This window comes from Saccostrea cucullata, unplaced genomic scaffold (genome assembly GCF_032062105.1).
Source record: "Saccostrea cucullata isolate Sc308-1 unplaced genomic scaffold, CSIRO_AGI_Scuc_v1 ctg14, whole genome shotgun sequence".
Classification (NCBI taxonomy): domain Eukaryota; kingdom Metazoa; phylum Mollusca; class Bivalvia; order Ostreida; family Ostreidae; genus Saccostrea; species Saccostrea cuccullata.
Window position 1 is genome coordinate 81,629 of NW_026941090.1, and position 26,434 is coordinate 108,062.

The window sequence follows — 26,434 nt, forward strand, 5'->3', positions numbered from 1 at the left end:
GTGCTCTGTACATGTAGATCTTCAATAAGGTTTTGCTGTTTTCATAAAAAAATACTTAGTGGTCCAAGGGGAAGACGGGGTCGAAAATGGCGTTTAATTCGTTTTACCCCCAAAAACGTTCACTCACAGAAACTCCTCATACATTTTAAACGGTAGTTTCTTAATCTTTCACAAGGTATGAGGGACCGGTTTGGAATTTACTATCATTCAGGGATATCACATATCACCTATTCGAGTAGGTGATGATACTCAGTGGCAATATATACCAAAACGGCGCCATCTCTTAGCAAGGTGACTGGGGGTGTCCTGCAGTTGTGCAATAAGGTTTAGCAAAGAATTTTTATTTTCAAACTGGAGACCAGATGAAAGTCGATTAAATGACGTTGTCAAGTTCCAATTTTGGCTGATTTTTTATTCTTCTTTTCTTTACATAAAAGAACTTTTTTTTCTGAAATTTCCTCCGTTATAATCAGAATGCGCTTCACCACAATCAATCAAACCGGTAAAGAATTTACTACATGTATTTGAAAAAAGAAGTCTATGTATATATAAATGCATGTACATGTATTCACGACAAATTGAAGTCCAGGCTTTTTGACATTTGCCCTTTCAATAAAAATGGAACTGGCAAATATACATATCTTGTCACTGGTCATTTGCAAAATTATTTTGTTAAAAAAATATATCTGTACACACAGGTACTCTGAATTTGATATTGAGATTATATGGAGATTAGGTCTTCCAAAATTCTGTTCGAATTCTCATGGATGTCAATTACTCCACCAATAGCAAACCTATATTTGTATTCATATGAAGCAGCATTCATTTTTTTAGTTACAACTTAGGAAACTCTTTTTTACATGTCGAATAGATATATCCCAGTGAGCTTGAAATGAAAGACAACACAGTGTCTAACACATCTGTTTCATATTTGGATATTTCATTAGAAAAGGAAGTAAATTTTAATTTAACCTAGCAACAAAACTTTATGATAAACGAAGATCACTTTATCTTTTCAATTGTCAACTTTCCTTTTTTTATGTAGCAGTTTATCCTTTTCACCTGCTTATGGGGTGTATGTCTCTTAGTTGATTCCTTACGCAATGCTGTGGAAAAAAATTCTAAACGAAAGCAAACGACGGACAAACAAACTGATAAAACAGGGATATCAACAGGAATGAAACTTATTTGGGGCAGTTTATGCTTTGTGGTTTATAAAAAGGCGTAAACTGCCCTAATAATTACTAACGAGACAATTTTTCCTCCAAAAATTGAGCATGTTTCGAGATCAACGTCAAGCGGAGTAATACCCTTTTTTTAGTAATTAATTGTGACGTAGGCAAAAGGCAATGCATTTTATGGCTGGTACAATGATCCTGTCAGCAAACACAACCTTTCACTAAGTCAAATGCTGATCAACATTTTTCATGCAAATTGTTCGGCAAGTATTTACACACCGACTTGTCCATGGACTTTTCCGAATTTCTTGGTCATAACAAAGGGACAAAACGGCGGATATGACCGGTCGGCAGGGGAAGCTCACTCCTCCATGGTACCTGATCCAACCTCTGATGTTTTGAAGGTCCGTGTTTGCTCTGCTCCGCGATCTGTAATGCAGCCTGTGGCGAGGGTTGAACTCTCTCAAATGTAAGTCAACTACAAGGTCAAGGTCAAAATTGTTGATATCCAAAAGAAAGTCTTGTCATACGGAATAAACCTGTGAAATATGAAAGTCCTGATGCTAACCCGGCGTTATGACAAAGGTTAAAAATTTTCAAAAGTGGGACAAACTCTATGGTCAAGGTCAAAAGTTCAAAAATAAAAAGATAAAGGTGGGTCAAACTCCAAGGTCAAGAGGTCAAATTTGGCGATACCCAAAGAAAGGTCTTGTGAAAAGGTATACACTTGTGAAATATTTATGAATAGTCATGCATAGACCCATTCATTCAAAAGTTATGGGCAGGGACACAGCTAAGGACTTTCTCCCTTTTTTATTTATTAAAAACATATACGGTAATACTTAAACAACAAGTGTTGTTTTAATATTACCGTGTATGTTTTTTAAAGAAATAAAAACAGGGACCAATTTAAGTCGCTGTGGGCACAGGCGTCAACAATTTTGTCAATAAATTGTAAATAAATGATAAACTCGCGAAGCTCACTGGTAGCATTTATGCCTGTTTATCAATTTTTTAATTTCATTTATTGACAAAATTGCTGTAGGCAACGGTAAAGTTTTTGCGGACAAGCAGACAAACATACAGTATTAAAATGACAAACAGAAAGACAGACAGATAGACAGACTAACGGTCAAGGCAAAAACTATATACCCCCAAATCCTTGATTACCAATTACTGGGGCGTTAGGCCATAATTTAATTTAAAAATTAAAAATACGAAGGTATGGTATGATATAGTTTCTCGGAAATAAAATTTCCCCCAACCTTGGTCCCGCATTTACGTTTTAAAAACGGAAGCACCTTGTTGACAAAGATTTGGCATACCAACGATATCATCGCTGGTGAAAAAAATGTATCAGTAAAAACTCAAGAATTTAAACAAATTCATCGAGGTATGTAATGTTTATTTAAAAAACGATCTTTAATTTCTGCTTTTCAGATTCTAGAGATATTGGAATTCCAGTAAAAATAATATGTTTTACGGTGTGACCGTTGGGGCGAGCGCAGTTTATTTATGATCATAAACCTACACATATACTGTCTATCATTCAAGAAAAAGAAAGCAAAAAGAATAAAACAAAACAACAAAAAGAAATCACTTCCCAAGCATCGGGATCGAGATTCGAAAATTCTCGGAAGTTTTCGACAAAATCGGAAATACCCGAACCGTTGAAGTGACGAAAGTCTGACGTCAGAATGAGATAAAAAGTTCTTTTGACTTAGAACGCAAACGCTAGTTTTATGGAAAAGAGATTGCATTAAATCGTTTTTTTTTTCATGTAAATTGTTGCTATGTTTAAGCCGAGTTTCACGGAAGCAACCGACATTACTTTCAAAATTCGTAAGTTTCCGGTGACGTCATTTGTATCATTTCCGAAGGGCAAGGTGAAGGCCGGTGTTGTGGCATGGGGGTATTTTTTTGAATAAGGTAAGGCAAAATCATTTCGTTAAGATTTCGGTAAGAATCAATGTTCCTTTAATTTTTTTACTATTTTTGATTTATTCGCGCAAAGGACATTGGGTAGTTGGGAAGGTTGCACAGAGAAATTTGGCTGACGTATGTACAGATTTCAATCCGAATTTCCTCTGTTCATACACGTTATATCGCGATCGCGACGCTCGCTGCGCTCGCTAATATTTTGATAAATTTACTCCGTTGCCCCGAGACGCTTTTCATAGAGTAAATTCGAACGAGAAACAAAGTTGCGTCGCTAGTGTACAATGATACAGATTTGTCTAACAGTATATATGACAAGAAATTAGTGCTGACATTTAACTATATTCAATTTTTACCCGATTACAATGAGTCTTAGATTTGAGATGGCACTGAGATACAGGTAAAAATCAAATTAAGCTTTTTGAATGAAGTCAAATTATTTACAGCTACATCCTTTAATGGTAATCGGTTACAATGGTAAAATAAATTTTTAACCTGTGATCGTCATTTTTCCAGGTTTTCAAATGTATATTTTTCTTTTCCTTGCTTAAATTTTTTTCCGCATTTTACAGTGATATTATGAGATTGCCAATACAATCCAAATTAAGCCAGCTGGCCTGATGTCTGAAAGAGGAAATCTGTGTTAACGCTGATGAAGAGCATGCCCCCTTCTGGTGTGTTTGGGGTGACAATGGATGATGAGGCTTTGATCGAGGCAGAAATTGCTCAGCAACTAGATCAAATTAATCTGGATGCTGACAATTTCCAGTATGAAGAAATTGAGGAAGAAATTGAAGATGTTGATTTGGATATTCCCCTAGAAGATGTGGTAGGAAGTTGCTTTTGTCCATAGAATAAAAAATTAAATATGTTTTCGTGTAATTTAATATTTCTGATTAACTTTCAAAAGTTTTATTTCAAAAGTCATTCATGTAAATGAATATTTAAAATATTCATGTTTCTGTTTAGGCCTTGCCTGATGGGATGTCAGACTATATCAACCAAATTCACAGACAAACTTCTAACTTTGAAAAGGAACTAGCAGAGTGTGATGAATTATTACAGCATCATACACCAGGTTTCATTTATAATTTGTCCTAACTACTGATTAAAGTATCAATATTGAATTTAGAAAAAATAGAGGTAAAAAATGTAATTTAAAATTGTGATACTGATTATTGATAATTGAAAGTCATTTATCATTGAACTTTTTGTTTGGTTGTTATATATTTCTTTTATTTCTCAAAAAGCTTACAGCATGTCAGTATAGATAGTTTTCAGTAGATCCAAATTAACAAGAGTTATTTCCCGTTGTCCGCCTTATTTGGGGTCAACATGCTCATATTCCTTCATTATTTAACCAACTTTAACTTTTTATACTGGATATTGTGGCATGGGAAGCATCGTTTTTCTTAAAAATGTACATTTGTTAGAACCTCCTTTATTTCATAATTTTAATTCCATAAATATTTTCTACCAAATATTTCTGCTACACCCTCTTATATTTGGTAGGAAAAAAAAGAGGGAAAAATACCAGGTTGACCCACAATATGGCAGCCAACAGGAAATAATTCTTGTTAATTTAGGCCTACTGCATACATGTTAACTCTCCCGATTTAGGCGGGAGTCTACCGCTTTTTCACTCCATCTCCCGCCTACCGATTTAATTAAAAAATCTACCGCTTTTCTACAAAAACTGCGTCTAAAGTATTTTTGGTTCGCTTGGGTATCAGAAGCCACTCTCATAAAATCTCGCTAGATATCGCGTGACTTTATTCGGAATCATACAAACGCTTTTTTGCACCTAGATTTCAAGCACGGATTTGACAACGACAACAACACAAGACAACCAGTGATTACATTGGTTACGATAAATTAATCAACATCCCTGCCATGAAAAAAGAGATACAGCTTTTAAGAATTAGATGAAAACATTTGACATCGTCCTTAAAAGCACAAAAGCTCAAAACTTTATCAATAAAGTCAATAGAAATCACTCAATTGACCAAGCCATGTGGCATATCCCTACTTTCGTTTTCGATCATCGCGGGAAATCTGATTTATATAATAACGAAAGATAGGAACTTGTTTTAGATCTAAATTAAACCATGTCATCAATTGTTTTGTTTAAAAACTGAATGAACATTCAGAATTATTGCTTCTAGGCTATATCAGCAAAGATCACTCTTCAAAAGGCTAAGTAAAGCAGCCAATCCAAGCAAAATGATGAGCATAAAAAATATTTGAATTTGTAAAATTTATGTCAAACTTAAGGTGTTTCTGTCTTTTTCTTTGCTGTTTCTATTTAAGATTAATAAGTGTAGGTACCTGATTTCATTTAAGGCTTATAATATACATGTATATTACATTAAAGATATCAATAATCCAAGCGTTAAACAACACGCGCGCAATGCTACCGCTTTTGAGGTCTAAATCTCCCTTTTTTTCATCACAATAGGTTAACATGTATGCCTACTGAAAACTATCTATTACACAAAAAAAAAAAAAAATGAAGAAAAAAAAATAAAGTTTTCTTTTAAACTACATTAAGCATTGTTGGTTTTCATTTGAGGACCCAAATTACAGCTGAATGAGGAAGAGTTGGGTACTTTGGAGCAGCTGGCCAGAGAAAGAGGAGAAAGTCCAGAAACCTATAGAAAAAAGGCCAGTTTGTAAAGATACTTACAAACATTATCTGTGTTTACATGTACAGAAAAGGACTATAATCAATAAATGATGAGTGCATGCATAAAAGGGAACCGATGAACAAAAAATGAATGCATATGCAGAAAACCCTCTGAAATCTATCTAAAAAGTTGAAAGAAACCATGTCACTTTTCGATGCAATTTTAATTTGTAAAAGAGCATACATTTTCTACATTTTAAGTGTTACATTTATTATCTTGGTAGATTTTGGAAGAGGAGGAAGATTTTGACATTTCTGACTTCTCATCTCTTCTTGTTGATGACAAAGATGAACAAAAAGATGCCAATGGTAAATTGCGTACATTTATTTCAATGTATTATTCAAGATGACTAAAATGTTATTTATGAACATATTAAAGATAGACAGTCAGTATTTGTTGTGAAATCACCTGTCGATGATGAGCAGACCTCTTAGGAAGTTTGATTGCTCTTCCATATAATTACAGTAAATTATTAGATGATATATTTTTACATTGTAGTACTATATGATTTTACTTAAATTGCCTTCAGTCAAGAGTATGTACTGAACAGTTAGCAAATAAAATTGCCATTGGTTTTTGCAAATTTCAAAGATTTCACATTATGACAGGGACATTTTATGAACTATGCACATATTTTTTTATGATGTTGATTTTAGACAACAGCATGGCACTGGTACACTTGGACGAGAAGCAGCTAGAATTCCAGAGGAAGTTCAAAGAAACTATGAGGGAAATGGAGGAAAAACAGAAAGAAAGGGAAGAGAAACTCAAACAGGTAATAAAAGAAAGATTATCTGCATGGGAGCCTTTTCCAAGATGTCTTTGGATGTAAGGTAAAGAAAATATGAATAGTATATATTCATTTAGCAACTTCACACAAAGTTGTGGATACAAATGACAGTTGTTTTACATTGTCTGCTTTTTATATGAGAGAAAGTCAAAAATTCTCTGATTTTGTTTGTATGATCAAAACCAATTAGTATGTGTATATTTCCTGAATTATTATATGGTAAACATTATAGATACAGATCAACATGAATTATTTATATTCTTTGTTTCTTATAAAGGAAATCCTTGAGGACAGAAAACGGGAAGAGGAGGATTTTGAAGGAAAAGAGAAAAAATGGATTGAAAAGTTTGCGGAATTGCAAAGGGAAGAAACTCAGCTAGCAGCTGAGAGAAAGGTAATATTATATCACAACAGAGTCTGCATGTGATGGAACTTGATGGAAAAGTGTTTGTTTTTTTCTTCAATTTTGATTTCTTTATACCAGACCATAATTTGGCATGAAATGTTCTTTAATTTGTTAAATTACTCGTATATCTTTGATGGAGAAATTAAAATGCCATAAGAAAATACAGTTTGAAATTGTGCATAAATATTGTGCCTCAGTATGTAGATATTTCTTTGATCTTTTTACTTAAATGTTTGTATCAAAACATTTATAAGCATTTGTCTAATTACTGTACTGTGTTATCATTCAACTTAGATTCAACAAGAAAAATTTGAATTGGAACTCAAGGACAAAGAAATTGAAATAGAGAAGGAGCTGAAATATTATGAGGTACATCATCTCTGTTTTTATGGAATGTTTTGTACAGTAAAGGGAAAAAAATGATTATCTAATAAATATTTCATATATTTTTAGGAGGAAATAAAGAAACTAGAATCAGAAACCAAGCATGAACAAGAACAACTGGAGCATGACAGGAGTGAGGAGCTAAAGAAACTGGAGATAAAACAGCAGCAGTCAGCCACCAAAATACAGGCAACATACAGGGGGTATAGGTAAGTAATTACACAGGAGATAAAATAGCAGTCAACCACCAAACCAAAATCCAGGCAACATACAGGGGGTATAGGTAAGTAATTACACAGTAGATAAAATAGCAGTCAACCACCAAACCAAAATCCAGGCAACATACAGGGGGTATAGGTAAGTAATTACACAGGAGATAAAATAGCAGTCAACCACCAAACCAAAATCCAGGCAACATACAGGGGGTATAGGTAAGTAATTACACAGGAGATAAAATAGCAGTCAACCACCAAACCAAAATCCAGGGCACGTACAGGGGGTATAGGTAAGTAATTACACAGTAGATAAAATAGCAGTCAACCACCAAACCAAAATCCAGGCAACATACAGGGGGTATAGGTAAGTAATTATACAGGAGATAAAATAGCAGTCAACCACCAAACCAAAATCCAGGGCACGTACAGGGGGTATAGGTAAGTAATTACACAGGAGATAAAATAGCAGTCAACCACCAAACCAAAATCCAGGCCACATACAGGGGGTATAGGTAAGTAGTTACACAGTAGATAAAACAACAGCAGCAGTCAGCCACCAAAATCCAGGCCACGCACAGGGGGTATAGGCAGGCTGAATTGGGGTATCCTTTGTAGACTTAAGTGGAAGCTTTAAACCAAGAAAAATATATGGTAAAGAGTAATAATTCACATTTTGCAACCTCGTCCACTTTACAGTTTTTTTTTTCTGCTCACTGAAGTGTTATTTTCTTTGGCTATTTACAGGGTAAGAAAGCAATATAAGGAGACCTTCAAGGAAATGAAAGAAGAGAGGGAAAGGAACTGGGAGGAAGAGAGAGTAAAAGAAGTGGAAGAAGAAATCCAGAGACAGAGGGAAGAAGATAGGTGAGGAATAATTACCAAATATTTTACTTCTCAGCTGGCTAAGCTACTGCAATAGAAATTAATATTCAGTTCAAATACTCTGTTTTCCATTTTGATATAGACAAAAAAAGATAAAGGAAGAGGCAGAAAGGAAAGCAGAAGAAGAAGCAGAAAGGAAAAAAGTAGAGGAGGAGGAAAGGAAGAAGGCAGAGGCTGAAAGGAAGGCTAAGGAAGAGGCTGATAGGAAAGCTAAGGAAGAGGCTAAGAGGAAAGCAGAGGAAGAGGCTAAGAAGAAAGCTGAAGAAGAGGCTAAGAGAAAAGCCAAAGAAGAGGCTAAAAGGAAAGCAGAGGAAGAAGCAAGGAGAAAAGCTGAGGAGGAGGCAAAGATAAAGGCTGAAGAAGAAGCTAAGAGGAAAATGGAGGAAGAAGCCAAGAGGAAAGCAGAGGAGGAAGTAAAGAGGAAAGCTGAAGAAGAAGCCAAAAGAAAGGAAGAGGAAACTAAAAGGAAAGCAGAAGAGGAGGCCAGGAAACAAGCAAAGGAAGAGGCAAGGAAACAGGCAGAGGAAGAATTAAAGAGGAAAGAAGAAGAGGCTGCAAGGATAAAAGCAGAGGAGGAGGCTAGAAAGAGGGAGGAAGTAGAGGCAATTAGAAAATCCAAGGAAGCTGAAGCAGTGAAAGAGACAAGGAAAAGTCAAGGTAAAAAAAATAGATATTTGCATTGAACACTTAGGATATTAACATTAAGTTATTGAAAGAATTACTTATCTGATTCACCTCTTTTTATTTAAAGAAATAATTCCTCTTTTTATTTAAAGAAATAAAGAAGTCAAAAGTTCATGTGTCAGAAAAAACATCGATGGGATCTCCGAGACCACTTTCTGCAAGATCAAAAACAAAATCAGGAGGAAAACACCAGGAAGATCTTGATATTTTTGAAATGGATGACACCAAGAAACTGTAAGAAACTTTTTTTAACAGTAAGGCAGGTTCAACTTGCTTATTTCATTTTATAGAGAAACATACCATCTTACAGTTTGTGCAGTAGTTTTAAGTACCAGATGATGATATAATAAATCTTCTTTTTATGAAGTATATTTTCTCCTTTGAATTTCAGACAAACCTCATCACTCCTACTACAGGGCCTACCAGAAAACCTGGAAAAGCTGAGATTGCAGTGGATCAAAGAATGTGTACCTTGGAGGTATGATTCCAGACTGAGTTTTGTTCTATAGAGCAATAACTATGATTACTGTGGAGGGGAAGAGATGAGTTTTTAGATGTTTTACTACCTAGGGCTTGCATTTGTGTACAACATGAGTCAGCAAACCTCTGAAGTTGTTATCGGTAGTTTTTTTTCATTAAAAACATTGCACTTTGGTTAATTACATTCATTGTTTATTTTGATGATGATTTATTAGTAAAGTGAGTAACGAGCCCTGGAAGTTGAAGTCTGTGTCCTCCAAAAGCATCAGACGACCAACATCTGCCAAGAAATTACAACCACTGAGTGAGGCCACTATTGTTATGGCTGCTAGAGTTTCCACCCTCAGACAGGTACTTGTCTCGTGAACAATTCTTTTAGTTGAAAATCTTAATTATTTTCAACTTACAACAGTTTACGAGCTGTATTTTAAAATTTTGTTTAAGGAATTCGTTTTGAATAAATAGAATACAAACAAAGGCATAGCAAAAATTTGAAAATGCACATGCAATGTATGTATATTATCTTTTTTAATAGTCAAAAGTATTTTGATTGATATGCATTTATATGGAGTCATGACAACAGACTTTAGATCTTTACAAAGATATTTATAGTGTCCTTCATTTGTAGGTGACAACGGTAGAGCTACAGGACCTGCCAGGCTGTAACATTTCTACATTAGGACAATGCTGGGGACTGAAATCCCTGAAGATGTCCAAGTGTAACCTGACTGTAATAGAGGGCTTACAGCAGTGTAAACAGCTACACTTCCTAGACTTACAGGTAACTTATTATGTCCCCCTTCAAAGAAGGAAGGGCATTTTGCTTTGCTGATGTCTGTGTGTCATTTGGTCTATCTTTCAGTCCACCATCAGTATCCATTCATTTTCTTTACAGAGGTTACACATATTGAAATGAAATTTGGTATTTAGATTTATCATAAGAATATCTAGATCAAGTTCTGTTTTCGGTACGATCAGGCCATTTTTTGGACAGAGTTATGCCCCTTGGACTTGGAAAAATTCCAATAATTTGCAGTTTCCGTTCATTTTCTTCACAGAGCTTGCGCATATTGAAATGAAATTTAGTATACAGATTTATCATAAGAATATCTAGGTTAAGGTCTGTTTTGGGTATAATCAAGCCATTTTTGACAGAGTTATGACCTTGAACTTAGACAAATTCTAATTTGGGGGGGGGGGCATAAGTGTTTTTAAACATCTTTTGTTAACTACTGTGTGGCTACTTTACGCAGAATTTTTTTTTCATGTAAGTGAAATATTATGTTATAAAAATGCATGAAAATGATTTTCTTTTGTAGGATAACTTTATTCAATATATGGACCTAAAGGACATGAGTAACCTGACCTTTCTTGACCTTTCCCATAATTCCTTGAGTTCCATTCATGGCCTAGCGGGATGTTCCAACCTAAGGTGGCTAGATCTATCAAACAACAAGATCACAAGAATAGGTATTTTACAGGATTTTGCATGCAAAATAGTGAAAGTTATAAAATGTATACAATGTTATAAAGAATATTATATGTCTATCACTGTGTCTATAGGAGGTTTGGAATCATTAAGGAGACTACACACACTGAAGATCTCCAATAATCAGCTGATTAGTACAGCTGGACTGAATGACACACCCACTTTACAGTTGGTTGACATTTCCAATAACCACCTCCAGACTGTGGAGGACATCAGCAAGTTGTGTCTGCTGCAGACTCTAATGGTCTCTTCTAACAACCTACAGAAGGTCAGTTACAAAATTTTATAGGTATTTCAGTGTATTTCTTATAAAGCGTTTCATAAGGTATGCAAGTACCGTATTTGGGGGAATACAATACGCACTTTTTTCCTAAAAATAAATTACTGTGAGAAAGGGATGCGTATTTTACATCACAATGGGATTTTGACAAGTTTTTCTTTCAGGTGAAACACGGCTATCATACGTACATACCGTAGTATTACCTATAGACATATGCAATTTCTTTTGTTTATTGCCATATTTTAAACTTTGGAAAGTTATTGTTGGAAGGTATGCTTCTTAGAAATGTCACTTTCATAATCTTTTGATACCAAAATAACATGAAAAAGTAAGTTAAAAGTAATTTGAGCTGCATGTTGATTGTCTCCGAGGAGGCCGCCATTACCGATGTTATTTTTAGACGTTCACTCATGCCTATGTCACGTGTTTCCGTAATGATAGTGCACATGCACCTTATCTGCCAGACAAAGTAATAAATCATTTTTTAATGAAATACAATAAAATAAATATTAATTTTAGGTTTAAAATAACTCGGTGATAATCTGCAACAATATTAACACCCCTCCATACGTCCCAATGAAAGGAAGCCAATGTTGTGACACACGTGCGCTGGTTAAATGATAATTACCTATCAACACCCCTAGGGGCAATTAATTGTCTACTGACTCCAACACAGTGTTTTTACAGTTACAGCACTGATTATTTACTGCCATGTTAATTGCTTTGATTATTTTATTTGTTAAAAATTGGGGGTCGGTTTATAACCTTTCGTATGTGTGAGCATGTGTAGATTACGGCACTTTAAACAATTAATCACCTGTTAAATGTTATTTTACCTTATCTTATACTTATCGGCCTCTTGTTTAAATAATTGAGAGTTGCAAAATGAAATATAAATTATGCTAAAACTTTTAATAAAAGTGGTATCATTTAGAAAATAAGATTTCCGCGAAGATTCAGAAGAGGAAAATCGTAGTCTTCTTAAAGAAATAAACACTTTGATGTTTCAATTTCGTTTCCTGTTAAAATATTGTAAGATAATTTTCAGCATGATTATCTAAAACCAAAATTAAATACGACAACTGATAAAACTTTCAACAATATCTCTTGCTTTGTTGAAATAAAATTATTTCATCTAAGAATATGGCGACGCATAATTTCAAAATCACCGTAACTATTCTTTTAAAAAAAATCTGTTAATACTTTTATGCAACATTATCTTGTGCTTTGTTGAAATAAATGAATAAATAATTTTCTCCAGATTGCCGCGATATGGAATGTCAGGATTAAGAGAAAGTTATAAAGTGTGTATTTAAAAAAAAAGTGTGTTCAGTAAATTTTTGACACTTAATCCTCGTGCCGATTTTCGAAACAAATTACCGCGATTTTCAAAGTTCAGAACATCGCTTGGTAAATTTTTCTGTTGCGTATAATACATCCGAACTGCATTTTTTTCCCCAGTTTCAGACTCAAAAAGGGGGGTGCGTATTTTACATCAATGCGTATTATACTCAGCCAAATACGGTATTCTTGTAAAGTGTAAACCATTTTTATTGCATACTTACAACAGGAGGTTATGTAGGCAACACAAGAACATGCACATATATTTGAAGCATTTAAAAATTCTCTAACCTCTCTCAGTAAGAGTACGTAAAGTGACAAGGGTGAATAAAAGAGTCCATTGTTCTTAATCATATATCTGCCTGTTTGATTTTTGGACCAACGTATGTAAAATTTAATATATATTGTCTTCATTGTCATTGTATATAATTTGCACCAGTGCATTAATGTGATGGTTATTTGGAAAGAAACTTTTCTACAGAAAATAATAACATAAAAAATAATACAATGTATGTTTTCCAGCTTCCCTGTTTGAGGAACCACGTGTTACTGAGGGTGCTGTGTTTGGAGGATAACAGTATAGGTGACCTTGAGGAGCTGCAATCTGATTGGCTGCCTCTCCTTGAAATCCTAAATCTATCCCAAAATAGGTATGGAGTAGTAATCATTACTTGTCAGTGATTGCAGTAATGCACAGGGATATCTCACTTAACACTTGTTTCAATTTCAAATTGACTTACTTATTTTAATTAGTATATGTATTACTTTATTTTGATGGACTCCTGAATTTTGAGACTGTGTTTTTGTGGTTTTCTTTTAGTATTGAAGAGTTGGTGCCATTGAACAATTTGCTGATTTTAAGACATTTTGACATCAGTCACAATCAGGTCATTGGTGAGTAATTAGTTCTTACCTAACTTTTTTTATATAAATCCTTCCTATCATTTAGCATAGGGTGTGATTTGAGGTTCCAATTCTAGATTCTTTTTTATCAGATGTGGAGTCCTTGGCATCAAGTGTTGAAAAATGTGTTCATTTAGAAAGTCTGTGTGTAACAGGAAATCCAGCTACAGAGCTTAATGAAGTCAAGTGAGTGTCTAACACAAGTCAAAGGGCTATAAATAAATAATCTTTATTCAGAAATATCAATAATTTCTTGGAAGCTCTAAAATGCAGAATACTTTATCAAGAATTCAAAATACCCTGGTTTTAAGAAAAAGTAATCTAACTTGTAATGCATAGTATTTCATTTTCAACTATTGCAATGCCGAAAAACAGAGTACCCTTATTTTAATTCCCATTTTAATTATATTGATTTCATCAGTCTGTCCCTGCCAAATCTGAAGAAACTGGATGACAAGATTTTAGGCAGTGGTAAGGAAGTGAAACCGAGGACAAGCTATGAAGCCATGTGTATCAGTCAGGCACAACTCTACACAGACCTAGCCAACAACTTGCTCAAGGAAATTGGGTAGGTTTTTTTTCCAAGTCAAACTATTTTTTATTTGAAAAAAATATTTCAACTGTTTTCATCCTCTTAAACACTATTGATATGGATTGAATCTCATTGTTTTCCAGAGTGCAGAAGAGTAATCTCCCTTGGGATTTGGGTTCGTTGTGTGATTTATATTTCAAGTATTGTGACACAACACAAAGGTTAGCAGAGGAACACAGATATGCTCATGAATATGGAGAAATCACCATGGCAATGCCTACAGCGCCATCTACACCTAAATCTAGTCAGCGTCCAGCGTCCTCCAAATCCGTCCGCCAAGCCAGGGAGAGTCAGCATCTGAACCCCAAGGAAATGTTTGAGAGGGCCTTAAAGTCCTCAGAGGAGGCCAAAGATGGAGGGATGAATATTAATGGTGATTCATCAGCAAAGCTTTATGGTGCTATAGATGGAGGAACATCTGTAAATTCTGAGGAAAAGAAGTCAACTGGTATTTCAGCAAAGATTGTCAAAGCTCTGGTTGATGAGGACATTGGCATTGACCCAAGTAGGAAAGCTAGGTGAAAATCAACTGGATTTTTTACATTTACTCAAATTGGAAAATTTTTAAAAATTGGAAACTAATTTTGACATAAATTTAGTTTTACTGTCTTAAATTCATGTTCTTCAAAGCAATTTTCCTTGGTTTCTTTAAAAATAGAATTTGTGAAGTGGTTATCTGTCATTTATTAGAAAATTTAAAGTGCCGTATTGATTTGTAGTGATCTTCAGAGTGTTGCGGCCAGGAAGATACAGGCACACTGGAGGGGTCACAGAGTAAGGAGGCAGATGTGGGGGGCAGGGGGAAGAATAGGGGGTGCAGGACTAGATGATACAGACCACGTAATCCTACAGGAACTTCACCAGGCTGCTACTAAAATACAGGTGAGGGAGGTTCATAAGATTACTTATAAGACAAAGATACAATTGTATCCATTCCTCAGGTTGCTTCTAATCCAAAATTTTGGAGCTTTAATTTGAAAAAGACTATATGGATATGTTATAAAGAAAAACAATTTCTTGAATTATTTTTGTTCTCCCTATTGAGGATTTTTTTTTTCTGTCCCTTGTAGGCTGTTTGGCGAGGCTACATCTTGAGACTAAGGCTTGAACAGGCCCTAGAATTTGCCAAGTTTGAAGACGAGGATGATTATGATTTCCAGGAGGTGGATCTCAAAGAATTCAACTTTGATGAGGTACGTTTTCTGTTTCTAATAATACAAGCTGTTTTTTATCGATTTTCAGTAATTACCAAATTTAAAAAAACTCCTTTTTTTCTCTGATATTTGCCTTAATTTTAGAAGTTTTAAGCTTGTTAAAGTATTTTGGATTAAGAGTCCTCACATATTCAAGCTCTCTTAACATTGCCAAAATGTCAACAGCTTAATATACATGTACATATATGAAGTTTTTTGTATTACTAGTAAATTATTAACCAATTTTATTTAGGAAATGTTAGAAGATTGGAAACCCCCGCCTACACCACAACTTCCTGCAAAGTAGGTTACTGCTTGGTTCTTAGTACAATATAAATGCATTGTTTGTGATAAATAACAAGATAGAATTTCTTTTTTAAAGCATCGTGGTGAAAATAATAACTATTTTAACTATTCTAAGTTGAATTTTAGCCACCCTGTTCTGGGTAAACCTCCCAGTGGGAAGTTGTCCAGCCCTCCCTCTAAGGTGCCCCTCCTGAACCTCACAGACAAGCCTCACCCCCCTACCAATCCACGCCGTGCCTGGCGGGGGATGGACTCGCCCCTGTCAGATGTTCAGCAGAACGGGCACGTCCCCCGTCCTCCCTCCATTGTCAGTGTGACAGACACACACAGGACTGCTATGTCAAAGAAAGAGGAAATTCTCTCCGAGGAATGGTCAGTTTGTTTTGGAGTCAGTTTTGAACTTAAAAAAAGGTTCAGTAGCAAAAGGCAAATGATTTGGGAGTACTTTTTGTTTAGTTCATGTTTACTTTCTAGTCTGAACAATTTTACCTTAGTCAATACTACTGAATTATCTTGGAGACAATATAGTATATGTTCCTATTTTATCAAATAAAATTACTCTATTGTCATACCAGGTTAAGGATATGTGAGGTCTCAGATTCTCTGTACTACATTGCTCTTTGATATTAACAATTTTGACTTTTTCTAGGGGATTCAAGGATGCCAACACTGCACACATGATGATGCAGCGAGCCAAAAAACTAAAATACAATGCTGAACGCAGAAAGAAACTAGGCAAATTGGGTATATATATTAGATTTTGGTTGTATATAAGGTTTTAGCAATTGGGCTTTTGAAGTTTTTCTCATCTTACTTTTCTTCATTTTTATCAACAAACAGATCCCAAACAGAGACTTGCATTGTTCAGAAGACTTGAAGAAACTAACGTGTCCAGGAAGCCAGTGACGCACTCAAGACAGACACTCCCACGTAAAGAATACTTCCAAGGTCAGTAGTTATATGCTACAGTATATAACAGAGAAAATTTGTATGATTTAACATTAGAATTCAACAGAATAGACAAGTTCTTTGGTTGCAATGTGTAAAGAATATGATCAGTAGAAAGTGGAAATGAAAATAAGGGTCTGAATTCACAGTGCCAAGGACTGTTCATATGTTCATATGTTGAATTGCAAAGTTTTTATTATTATGTAACTTTCTTAATTCTTTTCAAAAATTGTGTTAGTAACAATTTATTTAAAAATTTTAATTTTACAAGAGAAAGAGGTTGTGAATGATTTTTTTTTCAGCTCGACAGGAGGAAATAGAGAAGGAGGAATTGGAGAAAAGAGTCATGTCCAACCTGAAGAACAGTCGGACATTTGAGTGGATCCATAACCAAGTGGGGAGCTTCGAGGAATCAGACCACAATGTCCATCCTCCTGTGTAAGATTTTTGTTGCTTTTGTTAGATTTTTGTCAGATCTTACTTGTACATATAAATTATTAAGTTCCATCTTGGTTCAAAAAGAGCTTTAAAAAATGTAGAATATATGCATGTATCGATGTTAACAAACAATTTTCATAATTTTCAAATCATATTCAGTTTATTAAAGAAATACTGTATACAGGGAAATTTTCGCCCCCGTTTTATTTTCGCCCCTTTCGCCCTCTTCCTGATTGGGCGAATTTAAAACGGTTTGAATTCAAATTTCACAGCATAATTTCTTAAACAAAACTATAACTGGGCGAATTTAAAACGGGGAATAATTGTTCGCAAGTGCAAAAGAGCGAAAATAACATGGGGCGAAAATAACCCTGTATACAGTAGTTTCCATGTGTGAATTGTGAAGATTAATTATGGTTCACAGATGAATAGGTATTGATCATCACAAAGAACTTTTAGCAAATATTATATTGACATTACCTGGTATTTATATGGTTATTTACATGTATGTGTGATTTACAGAAAACCTGCAAGACAGATGTATGGAGCAGACAACAACCTTCCCAGGATTGACCCCCAGGTGGTGGGGGGCAGGCACGTCAGGCTCACGGTAAGTTTGACAGTAAAGAACCCCTTTACTGATACAGCTCATTTTGGATATCCAGGTGAAATTATAATTTATCCAGCGTAGAGGGGAAAATGGACTCTTAATATTACAATATTCCACTCCATTCCTGCTAACATAAAAAGGATTTTGGTCCTAATGTGTGAAAAGATTCTCTAAAAAAAAAATATAATGAAATGTAGCAACATTGATATGTTTTAGTTGACACATTTCTGAATGCATAGACATTATGAAATATGAAGTGGTTTGTTTTATGTTGAATTTGATTATGTCATCTCTATTTATAGGGGAGTCCTGCCCTTGACCTTCAGTCTGTGGACAGTGTCAGTCTTCAAGGAGAAATGGCACATCCCCCAAGGCGATTCTCTGCAGGATCAGAAGGTACTTTGTTTAAAGTCTGTTCAGTGATTTACTGGGACATGTACATTATACAGCAAAACTTGGTTATAACGAAGTCACTGGGACCTATGAAATTACTTCGCTATATCCGTAATACCTTATAACCATATAAGACATTCGTTAAATTTATATACCTGGGGATCCAAGATGACTTTGCTATATCTGTAAATTCGCAATATCCGTGTTCACACTGAACAAGTTTTGCAGTATCTAGTTGTAGCTTTCATTGCCGTAATTCTGTGGCACAACCTGGTCTAAATAAAGGCATTTTCTTTTCATTGTCCAAATTACTTACAGTATCTTTTTTTTTTTCCACAGCATCCAGTGGGGCAAGGTTTCCTCCAATAAAAACCAGTTCTGCTGGGTCAGGAAAGAAGAGAGAGAGGATTTCATTCAGAGACAATGAGGTCAAGTTGGGGGTAGGGTGGGGAGGGGGCAGGAAAAGGGGGCAACTTATGTGATCTTTCCTGTATCAGTTACATGTATATGAAACCAATTTCTTTATGAATTTAATGTTGAAAACAAGTGTTTGGTAAATGCTACAAAAGTATTCATTTAAAAAACTAGTTTTGAATTTTTTATTTTTTGATTTTTTTTATATTCATCAAATTTGAGCTTTGCAGTATCATTTTGAACTTAAAGTATACTTCAAGAAACCATGTTTGCACTAAAACCATATCCTTATTGTAGTAAATTGTTCTTTGCAACATCCTACCAGTTTGAAAATATAGCAGTTTTACATGAATTTGTTCAGCGATATACTGTAGAGGCACAAATTTTCGTGGGGATAATATTTCGTTGATTTGTCATCAAAATTAGTTTCGTGGGCATTTAATTTCGTTGTTTTGAAAGTTAACCTAGTCAGTATAACGTCATATAAAATTTCGTGTGGGATTAAATTTCGTTGATAATTGTAAACACCGAAATAAACAAAATTTAATCCCCCACGAATATTGAGCTTTTACAGTACATGTATAAATAATTGCTGAGAAGAAATCAAATACTGATGAGTTATCCTCCAAGTTTACTTGTACTTCACTCAATAATATTCAAGAAAATACATTTCTTTCATCAGGTTTTGATTTACTGTAAATGCTTAACTTTTTTTAAAGATATGCAAAGATAATGTTTACTATAGAAAAAATGTACATGAAAAAATATCAATTCACAACCTTAAACCTTGTGATATCATTTCACCTTAAGAAAGAAATTTTCATGGGGAACAGAATGAACATTTATACCTATTTATTATATAAAACCCATTCATTAATCTGTATACTTTATTAGTCTGTATGGTTTGCTTGGGAACACAAAAAGATTAATGAGCTAGACTTTACTGTAGTGTATAATGTGTACCAGGTCCCGTTTTCTTGACTTTGTTGTACGTGACGTTTCAATGCTTTTCTGTGATCCAAGCTTCAGAATGTTAATGTAAGTTATTTATTTATTTTTGATGTTTTGAAATAAAATCTTGTAAAAACAAATATTTCTATTAGTTTCTGGAATATTTAGAATATTTTTTTTCTTTCGACAAAGTTTTATTTTACACTATTATCATTTGACTTTAGGGTGAAAACTTAAATTGGATGAATATGCATGCATTTAATATTAAAAAATAATTTTATTAACGTACAAAGTGGTATGTCAATTTGGTAAATAATAATACATAGACAAGTTAAGCGATGTCCAGCATCCGCTACTAAACAAATAATGTTGGATACAATACAATATACAATACCGGGTACATATATTATAAAATAATTGTTACATAGAAATCATATGGTGCCTGCACCACTTTCTTCAACAGATACATGTACACAGTAAAAATTTCTTCAATTTCAACAAATTGTTGCTAAAGAAAGATATTGCAAAAAATTATAACAGCTAGTAACTGAAGAGTTTCAGTATCAACTTGACATCAAGACTGTATTTGATAAAAATATTTTTTTAAAAATAAATCATCATACTGTAATGACACAATGGCCCAAAAAAGCAGCCATGAAGGATGAGTACTGTGCAGATTATTAACAAGTGGATTTCTCCTAGACTTCAGTTGATACTCTAGTCTTTCTTTTCAACATCTTGTTTGTTACTCATTTTCTCCATTTTATGTTCACTGGACACAGGGTAGTCCTTTTTCTTGAGCGGTAAAATTGCAGACAGTTTTTCATGGACAACTTCAATCTTTAGGAGCTCAAAGAATAAAAACACTAGAATGATGATGATAAGGTAAACAAACCACAGAGCCCAGACAGCTGTGTGGGCGAGGGCTAGGAAGACCCCCAGGGAAATGTTGACCAGGGCCAGGGCTACAGCCACACGCCCAATGTTGTGGTGGAATAACTCCCAGATCCTCCTCTTTAGAGTTTTTTTCTCCCCTTCTTCTGGTCTGTGTGGGCGACTGTGTATGAAATACATGTTAGCAATTATTAACTCATACATTTATCAAAAATTTTACCAGCTTCTAAAAATGATTGGAGTTAGCTACATGTATTACAATCGGTAAAGTTTGCTATTAATTTGGAATTTTGTTATATGTGTTAAATTATACTTACATGAGAGCATTGAAAGGTTGACTTAGACCTAGCAGCATGATTATAATTCCTATGGCACCATGTGCAAACTTAAAGTGGTCAAATTGGACAGCCACTATACCCATGACCAGACCAATAACACTGAGGACCAATCCTGATACCTGTAAAGGAACAGAACAATCTGAAGGCGAAGAACCTTCATAACCTGACATTTACAGGGCAGTCCTTGCTAATCAAGATGCAAATAATCTGCCTATTGCAGACAAACTTTTTGGGGGGATAATTTATTTTAACATATTCATCAAGTATGTTAATCAGGATGCTTCATTCACACATTTAATTTGCTTATGAACACAACTTTCTGGATAAAAAGGTGTGGCTGTACATATAATTATATTTTTTATATATGTACTGTAAAATGTACATACATAGTATCAAAATATTACAAGAACAGGACAACCTAACAGTGAAAGACAAAATCTCTATACTACCTGAAATATTCTGTGGAGGAGAAACCATGTGGTCCCAGAGGAGCTGAAGTATCTGGCAATGAATGTCCCCCAGACCAGACACACGCCCCACCCCAGGAACATCAGAATACCATGTACCAGTGGGAAATTAGTAAAAATGGAGGCACACTCCACAATGGCTGCCTGGTCTGCAGAGCTGGAGTTTCCACTCAAGAACCAAATGTCATTCATCACAGCTTTCCTGTAAAAATGTTCAATATTGTCATCTTCTTGCAAACAGACATTCCACAAGAGGGATGCAGTTTGACAGCACATTACCCATGCAGTAACTACACAGAATATACTCAATAAAAAGAATTAATTAATGGATTCCGAGAAACAGAAATTAATTAAGCCTTTAAGTAGTAAACAAACTAGAACTGTCCAAACGGGACAAAATACCCCCCGCAGGGTTTTTCAGAAGTGCTTAATCAGCAATATTTTATGGATCTAAGCATGCTAAGAGAAGAGAGAAATGCTAAAACATTTTTAGTGCAAATGTAATTGCTCATTATATTTTTTACAAATGAAACGAAGGCGCAGCCTAATAAAAAATAGACTAAATATATGGACCAGACACAAATTATGAACTTTTTCTGTCAGTGACCTTGAACTTGCATAAATGACCTTGGTTCAAAGTCATGACACAACCTCAGTTCATAAGCAATGTCTGTGTGAAGTAGTAGATTCAAGTTTCTCCATAATAAAGAAAGATATGGACCGGGCACAAATTTTAAAATTTTTCTACCAGTGACCTTGAACTTCCCCAAATGACCTTGACCCAAGGTCATGACACATCCTTAGGTCATGAGCAATCTTTGTGTGAAATGAGAACTTACCAAGTTTATCCATAAGAAAGATATGGACCAGACACGAATTATGAAATTTTTCTTCCAGTGACCTTGAACTTCCCCAAATGACCTTGGTTCAAGGTCATGACACACCCTTAGCTCAGGAGGAATCTTTGTGTGAAATTAGAACCTACCAAGTTTATCCATAAGAAAGATATGGACCGGACACGAATTATGAATTTTTTCTTCCACTGACCTTGAACTTCCCCAAATGACCTTGGTTCAAGGTCATGACAAACCCTTAGGACAGGAGGAATCTTTGTGTGAAATTAGAACATACCAAGTTTATCAATAAGAAAGATATGGACCGGACACCAATTATGAAATTTTTCTTCCACTGACCTTGAACTTCCCCAAATGACCTTTGGTCAAGGTCATGACACATCCTCAGGACAGGAGGAATCTTTGTGTGAAATTAGAACCTACCAAGTTTATCCATAAGAAAGATATGGACTGGACACAAATTATGAATTTTTTCGTCCACTGACCTTGAACTTCCCCAAATGACCTTTGGTCAAGGTCATGACACACCCTTAGGACAGGAGGAATCTTTGTGTGAAATGAGAACCTACCAAGTTTATCCATAAGAAAGATATGGACCGGACACAAATTATGAAATTTTTCTTCCAGTGACCTTGAACTTCCTCAAATGACATTGGGTCAAGGTCATGACACACCCTTAGGTCATGGGCAATCTTTGTGTGCAGTAGTAGATTCAGCTGGACAGATGGACAAGGCGATTCCTGTATACCTCCCCAAACTTCGTTCACGGGGGTTATAATTATGTTTCAGTGTTTAATCACTATAAGTAGTTAAACAATTACGTTTCAGTGTTCATTCCTCCAAATAAATATATTCCTGTTGCTGTGGAAACCATGGCTGCTGATGCTCTCTTTGCAGGAAATGAACTGCTCTGAAAAGCATATCATGATTTTTTACTAATTTTTAATATATTAGCATTGAAGAGTTGACTGCAAATGAATGAATTAATTTCTTACTGTTGTAGTTTTACGATAAGTCCAGGACATTGAATCAGCGTCCAGTACTGCAACTGTGTCGGCAGGGGCTTCAGAAGTCTGCAAAAACAAATGTAATAATTCAACAAATACATGTACACTTATAGGATGGTATTATTTTTATAGTGTTTAAATATTGTACATATTTGAGTTATCTTTTGCCTACCTGAATAACTTGTCTGTCATTTTCAATCCCTCCGTACAACACGACTCGTTTTTGACCATTTACCTCTGGCAGCAAAGCCATACTGCTGTATGTCCTAAAGTAAAATTTTACATAAATTGATAAAATCCACATTATGATGTCTGTAACATCTTTGATACATATTTAAGGTTCCTTTTTTATTTTCAGGTTCAAGTATACATAATCTGTCGGTACCTGGGACTAGCGCACGGCGGTAGTTCTGTCCATTCTTGTTCTGCGCTTTTGAAAATCCAAGAATCCCCTGCAGGACAGGGGCCACCAGTTTGTCCCCCACTGAAATTAAATTTTAATGTAAAGTAAATGTCATTCTCCTGTTTAGTAAAGAAGGGTTTCTTAGAAAATAAAATATGATATTTGGACTTTTACTCGCGTACCTCAAACATCCACCAAAGATGGCCAATCGGTTGGCATCGATTACAGCTCCACTGTGAAGACATCGTGCATGAGGGTAGTTAGGGTCGTAGGGGTGGCAAAACCCTTCACAGAATCCTGTGAAATTGACCCGTGTAATTACTAAATCTCATTAATTAATTGTACTGCAATGCATCAGATTATAGAAATATTCTTACTAGTGGACCATTGATTTGTTGAAGTGTTTAAGACAAGAGTGTCAAAGTAACGTTTCCCGGCAAATCCCAGATTGACGTAGAGAAGGGGGGAACCCGGGTACACGCCCCCTACCGCTCCGTACCGCACACTGGGTGGAGTTCTGAATAAGAAAAATATACACGTACATACAAACGTGATTTTATCATTATATTATAAATTATACAATTAAAGAAGTTTTCAGCATGCAATACTTTTTTTCTTTGTCTTACCCAGTAGTTGAAACTTGAGTCCAAGTCGATGTTCTGAAATAAATAATAAAATATATCTTACTCTGTTATCGAGTGTTTCATTTTGAGATAGTCAATAGCAAAGTTAAAATGAGAGGGTGAAAGTGTACCATTTAATCATGTAGCATTAATTTTCAAAAGAGGGAGGGGGATTGAAACCCCTTGAATTGAAGTCTGAAATAGGACCATACTTATTTCCAAAAAATAAAAAAAAAAATAAAGGAGAAGTCATTAAAAGAATCCAATCTGCTGAAACAGGAAAATCCTACCGTTTTCGGGGGGAGATGTTATAAATCTTTCCAACTTTTTGGCATGTTTTTAAATTCACATGCAAAGAATGAGCCAACACTTTGTCCAATGCCGCAACAAAAAGTGTGTATGGGGGGGGGGGGGGGAGATGGTTGAATAGAATATCACCATGCTAAACTAACAGGAAAAGATTATTTTTTAAAAAAGTCCCCAACCCTTGTACTACGGGGCAGTGAAAAAAAAATGATGTCGAGCTTCCAATAATTTCTAAAGCAATATTATCATTTGTATTTCAATAATGATATTTAAAATCGGTATTTCGCGTAAAATATGAAAAAAGTAGCAAAAGAGAAAATATACGTCCAAATTTACATTTTCTCAATCTGATCAATTTTCTAAACTTTATAGTGTCTTTTAGCGGGAATTTCACTTTCATTAATTTTATATCACTTATAAAACATGATATGTAAAACGTGACTTTTTTCAAGAATTGGAGAATGCAAACTTTAAAGTTTTATTAAACCAACTTAGTTCATATACACGAACCCGGATACGAGGTCTTTTGTCAAATAGGAAACCGCGATGGACCGAATCATGTCTTCTATATACTTGATATCCTGTTAGGTACTTCCGTACTTACGTGACGTCGAATCTCCACACATCGTTGTAGAAGAGCTTGCCTGGCCCTTCCCCCGTAGTGATGTAGAGGAAGTTACCCACCACCCCGTACACCATGCTGAAGCGGGCACCAGGTCTAGTAGTCGTACTCTTGTCTGCCCACGTCCCTGTGTTCATATAAAAATTACAAATCTACAAATATTTACTCTTTACGTAGATTTCGGAAGATAACACCACCGTTCCTCAATTTGCTGGATCTGTTCTGAGAAATGTATATATATTATGATAAATAAAATTGTCTGAAGTCGGAAATTTTAAATGTAACTTCAAATTTTCAGATGAATTTAATTCAAAGTGCAATCCCTTTTACTTTAATTCATCACCAATTTATTAAAGATGCAGACCCAGTGGTTGAATTGCAATTTCAAGAGGGAAAAATTACAGTAATTTAAAAGAGTATAAATATAAATTCATTTGACAATAAATTATATCAAAGTTTATAATAACTCTACTCTGAATTAAAATGAAAAAAAAGTTCTCAAATTAAGAGCATTTCGAATTACAAAGGTACATGTACGTATATATGTAGGCGGGAATCAAAAAATAGCATCTTATCGATCATTTACTCCCCCCCCCCCCCCCCCCACTTTACATTTTTTCTAGTCGAAGAGAGGGGGAGGAGACAGACAGAAAGATAAAGAGAAAAACCCCTCTCCGAAACACATTTTTTTTTTTACATTTTCAAAGTATCTTTGGCTCCTGACTAGATTGGAGGAACTGTCGGCAACATCATCGATTCTTACCTCCAGCGATATCGAATTCCCAGGTATCGTCTAATATTGGGCCACCTCTCCCCCCAAAAACTACCAGTTTGCTTTGAGTTTGAAAGTATCCCAGCGCCATGTCCCTCCGTGCTGACGGGGTGCTCCCACCACTAACGGTGACCGATGACCATTCCAAGGAGTCAACGGATTGGACCAGTACAGAAAATAGCCACAACACGTTAGGATGTAACAACATTGTTCTCTGAGAAACCAGGAAGGAAAAGGTTTTTTTTTTAAATAGGCACAAGTCAGACTAGTCTGTGATAACCCTGTGTATATACTCAATATTTTATTAGGGCTATATATTCTCTGTTTACAACACGCTGAACGGTAAGAATAAACATCGATCGAGTTTTAAAACGAGACCAGCGCGCAATCATGCGAATCTCATGAATAAATTGAATGTTCTAACTAATGACACGTTGTATGCGAGGCGTATTCTAAAATATTGACTGGTATCTAAATTTTCGTTAGTCCGGGTATACCGACATAACCAGTGGGAAAAACATAGAAATACATGTATACTATTCTGCGTTCCGATCGAAACATTGTAATCATAGTAACTCTCCCAACCTAACCCTTACATTGTTTTTCTAAAAAAAAAAAGGCAAATTTAAAGAATTGTGGTCCCCTG

General features: G+C 35.1%; 2 protein-coding genes across 2 annotated transcripts; one reads left to right on the top strand and one right to left on the bottom strand.

The window, feature by feature from the left end:
• The first annotated feature begins 2,472 nt into the window (after positions 1-2,472).
• LOC134257175 (leucine-rich repeat and IQ domain-containing protein 1-like) lies at positions 2,473-18,718 on the top strand. The gene is made up of 32 exons (XM_062739820.1): positions 2,473-2,571; positions 3,689-3,945; positions 4,086-4,194; positions 5,689-5,780; positions 6,027-6,111; positions 6,460-6,578; positions 6,871-6,987; positions 7,294-7,368; positions 7,453-7,592; positions 8,343-8,462; positions 8,563-9,137; positions 9,257-9,398; positions 9,556-9,642; positions 9,860-9,995; positions 10,273-10,425; positions 10,964-11,114; positions 11,208-11,401; positions 13,277-13,404; positions 13,575-13,648; positions 13,750-13,843; positions 14,079-14,225; positions 14,333-14,767; positions 14,969-15,131; positions 15,320-15,442; positions 15,696-15,745; positions 15,875-16,120; positions 16,398-16,492; positions 16,589-16,696; positions 16,999-17,134; positions 17,657-17,744; positions 18,047-18,140; positions 18,477-18,718. Exons 2-32 carry the CDS (start codon positions 3,769-3,771, stop codon positions 18,617-18,619), a joined length of 4,596 nt encoding a protein of 1,531 aa, XP_062595804.1. The 5' UTR covers positions 2,473-2,571; positions 3,689-3,768; the 3' UTR covers positions 18,620-18,718.
• A 1,027-nt stretch (positions 18,719-19,745) lies between these two features.
• On the bottom strand, positions 19,746-26,120 carry LOC134257148 (uncharacterized). The gene is made up of 12 exons (XM_062739790.1): positions 25,780-26,120; positions 24,999-25,143; positions 24,092-24,124; positions 23,843-23,982; positions 23,648-23,762; positions 23,448-23,546; positions 23,235-23,328; positions 23,051-23,128; positions 22,877-22,965; positions 21,184-21,403; positions 20,714-20,853; positions 19,746-20,559 (listed from the first exon to the last, which is right to left on the bottom strand). The coding sequence occupies exons 1-12, from the start codon at positions 25,994-25,996 to the stop codon at positions 20,220-20,222; spliced, it is 1,710 nt and encodes a 569-aa protein (XP_062595774.1). The 5' UTR covers positions 25,997-26,120; the 3' UTR covers positions 19,746-20,219.
• Between the last annotated feature and the right edge of the window lie 314 nt (positions 26,121-26,434).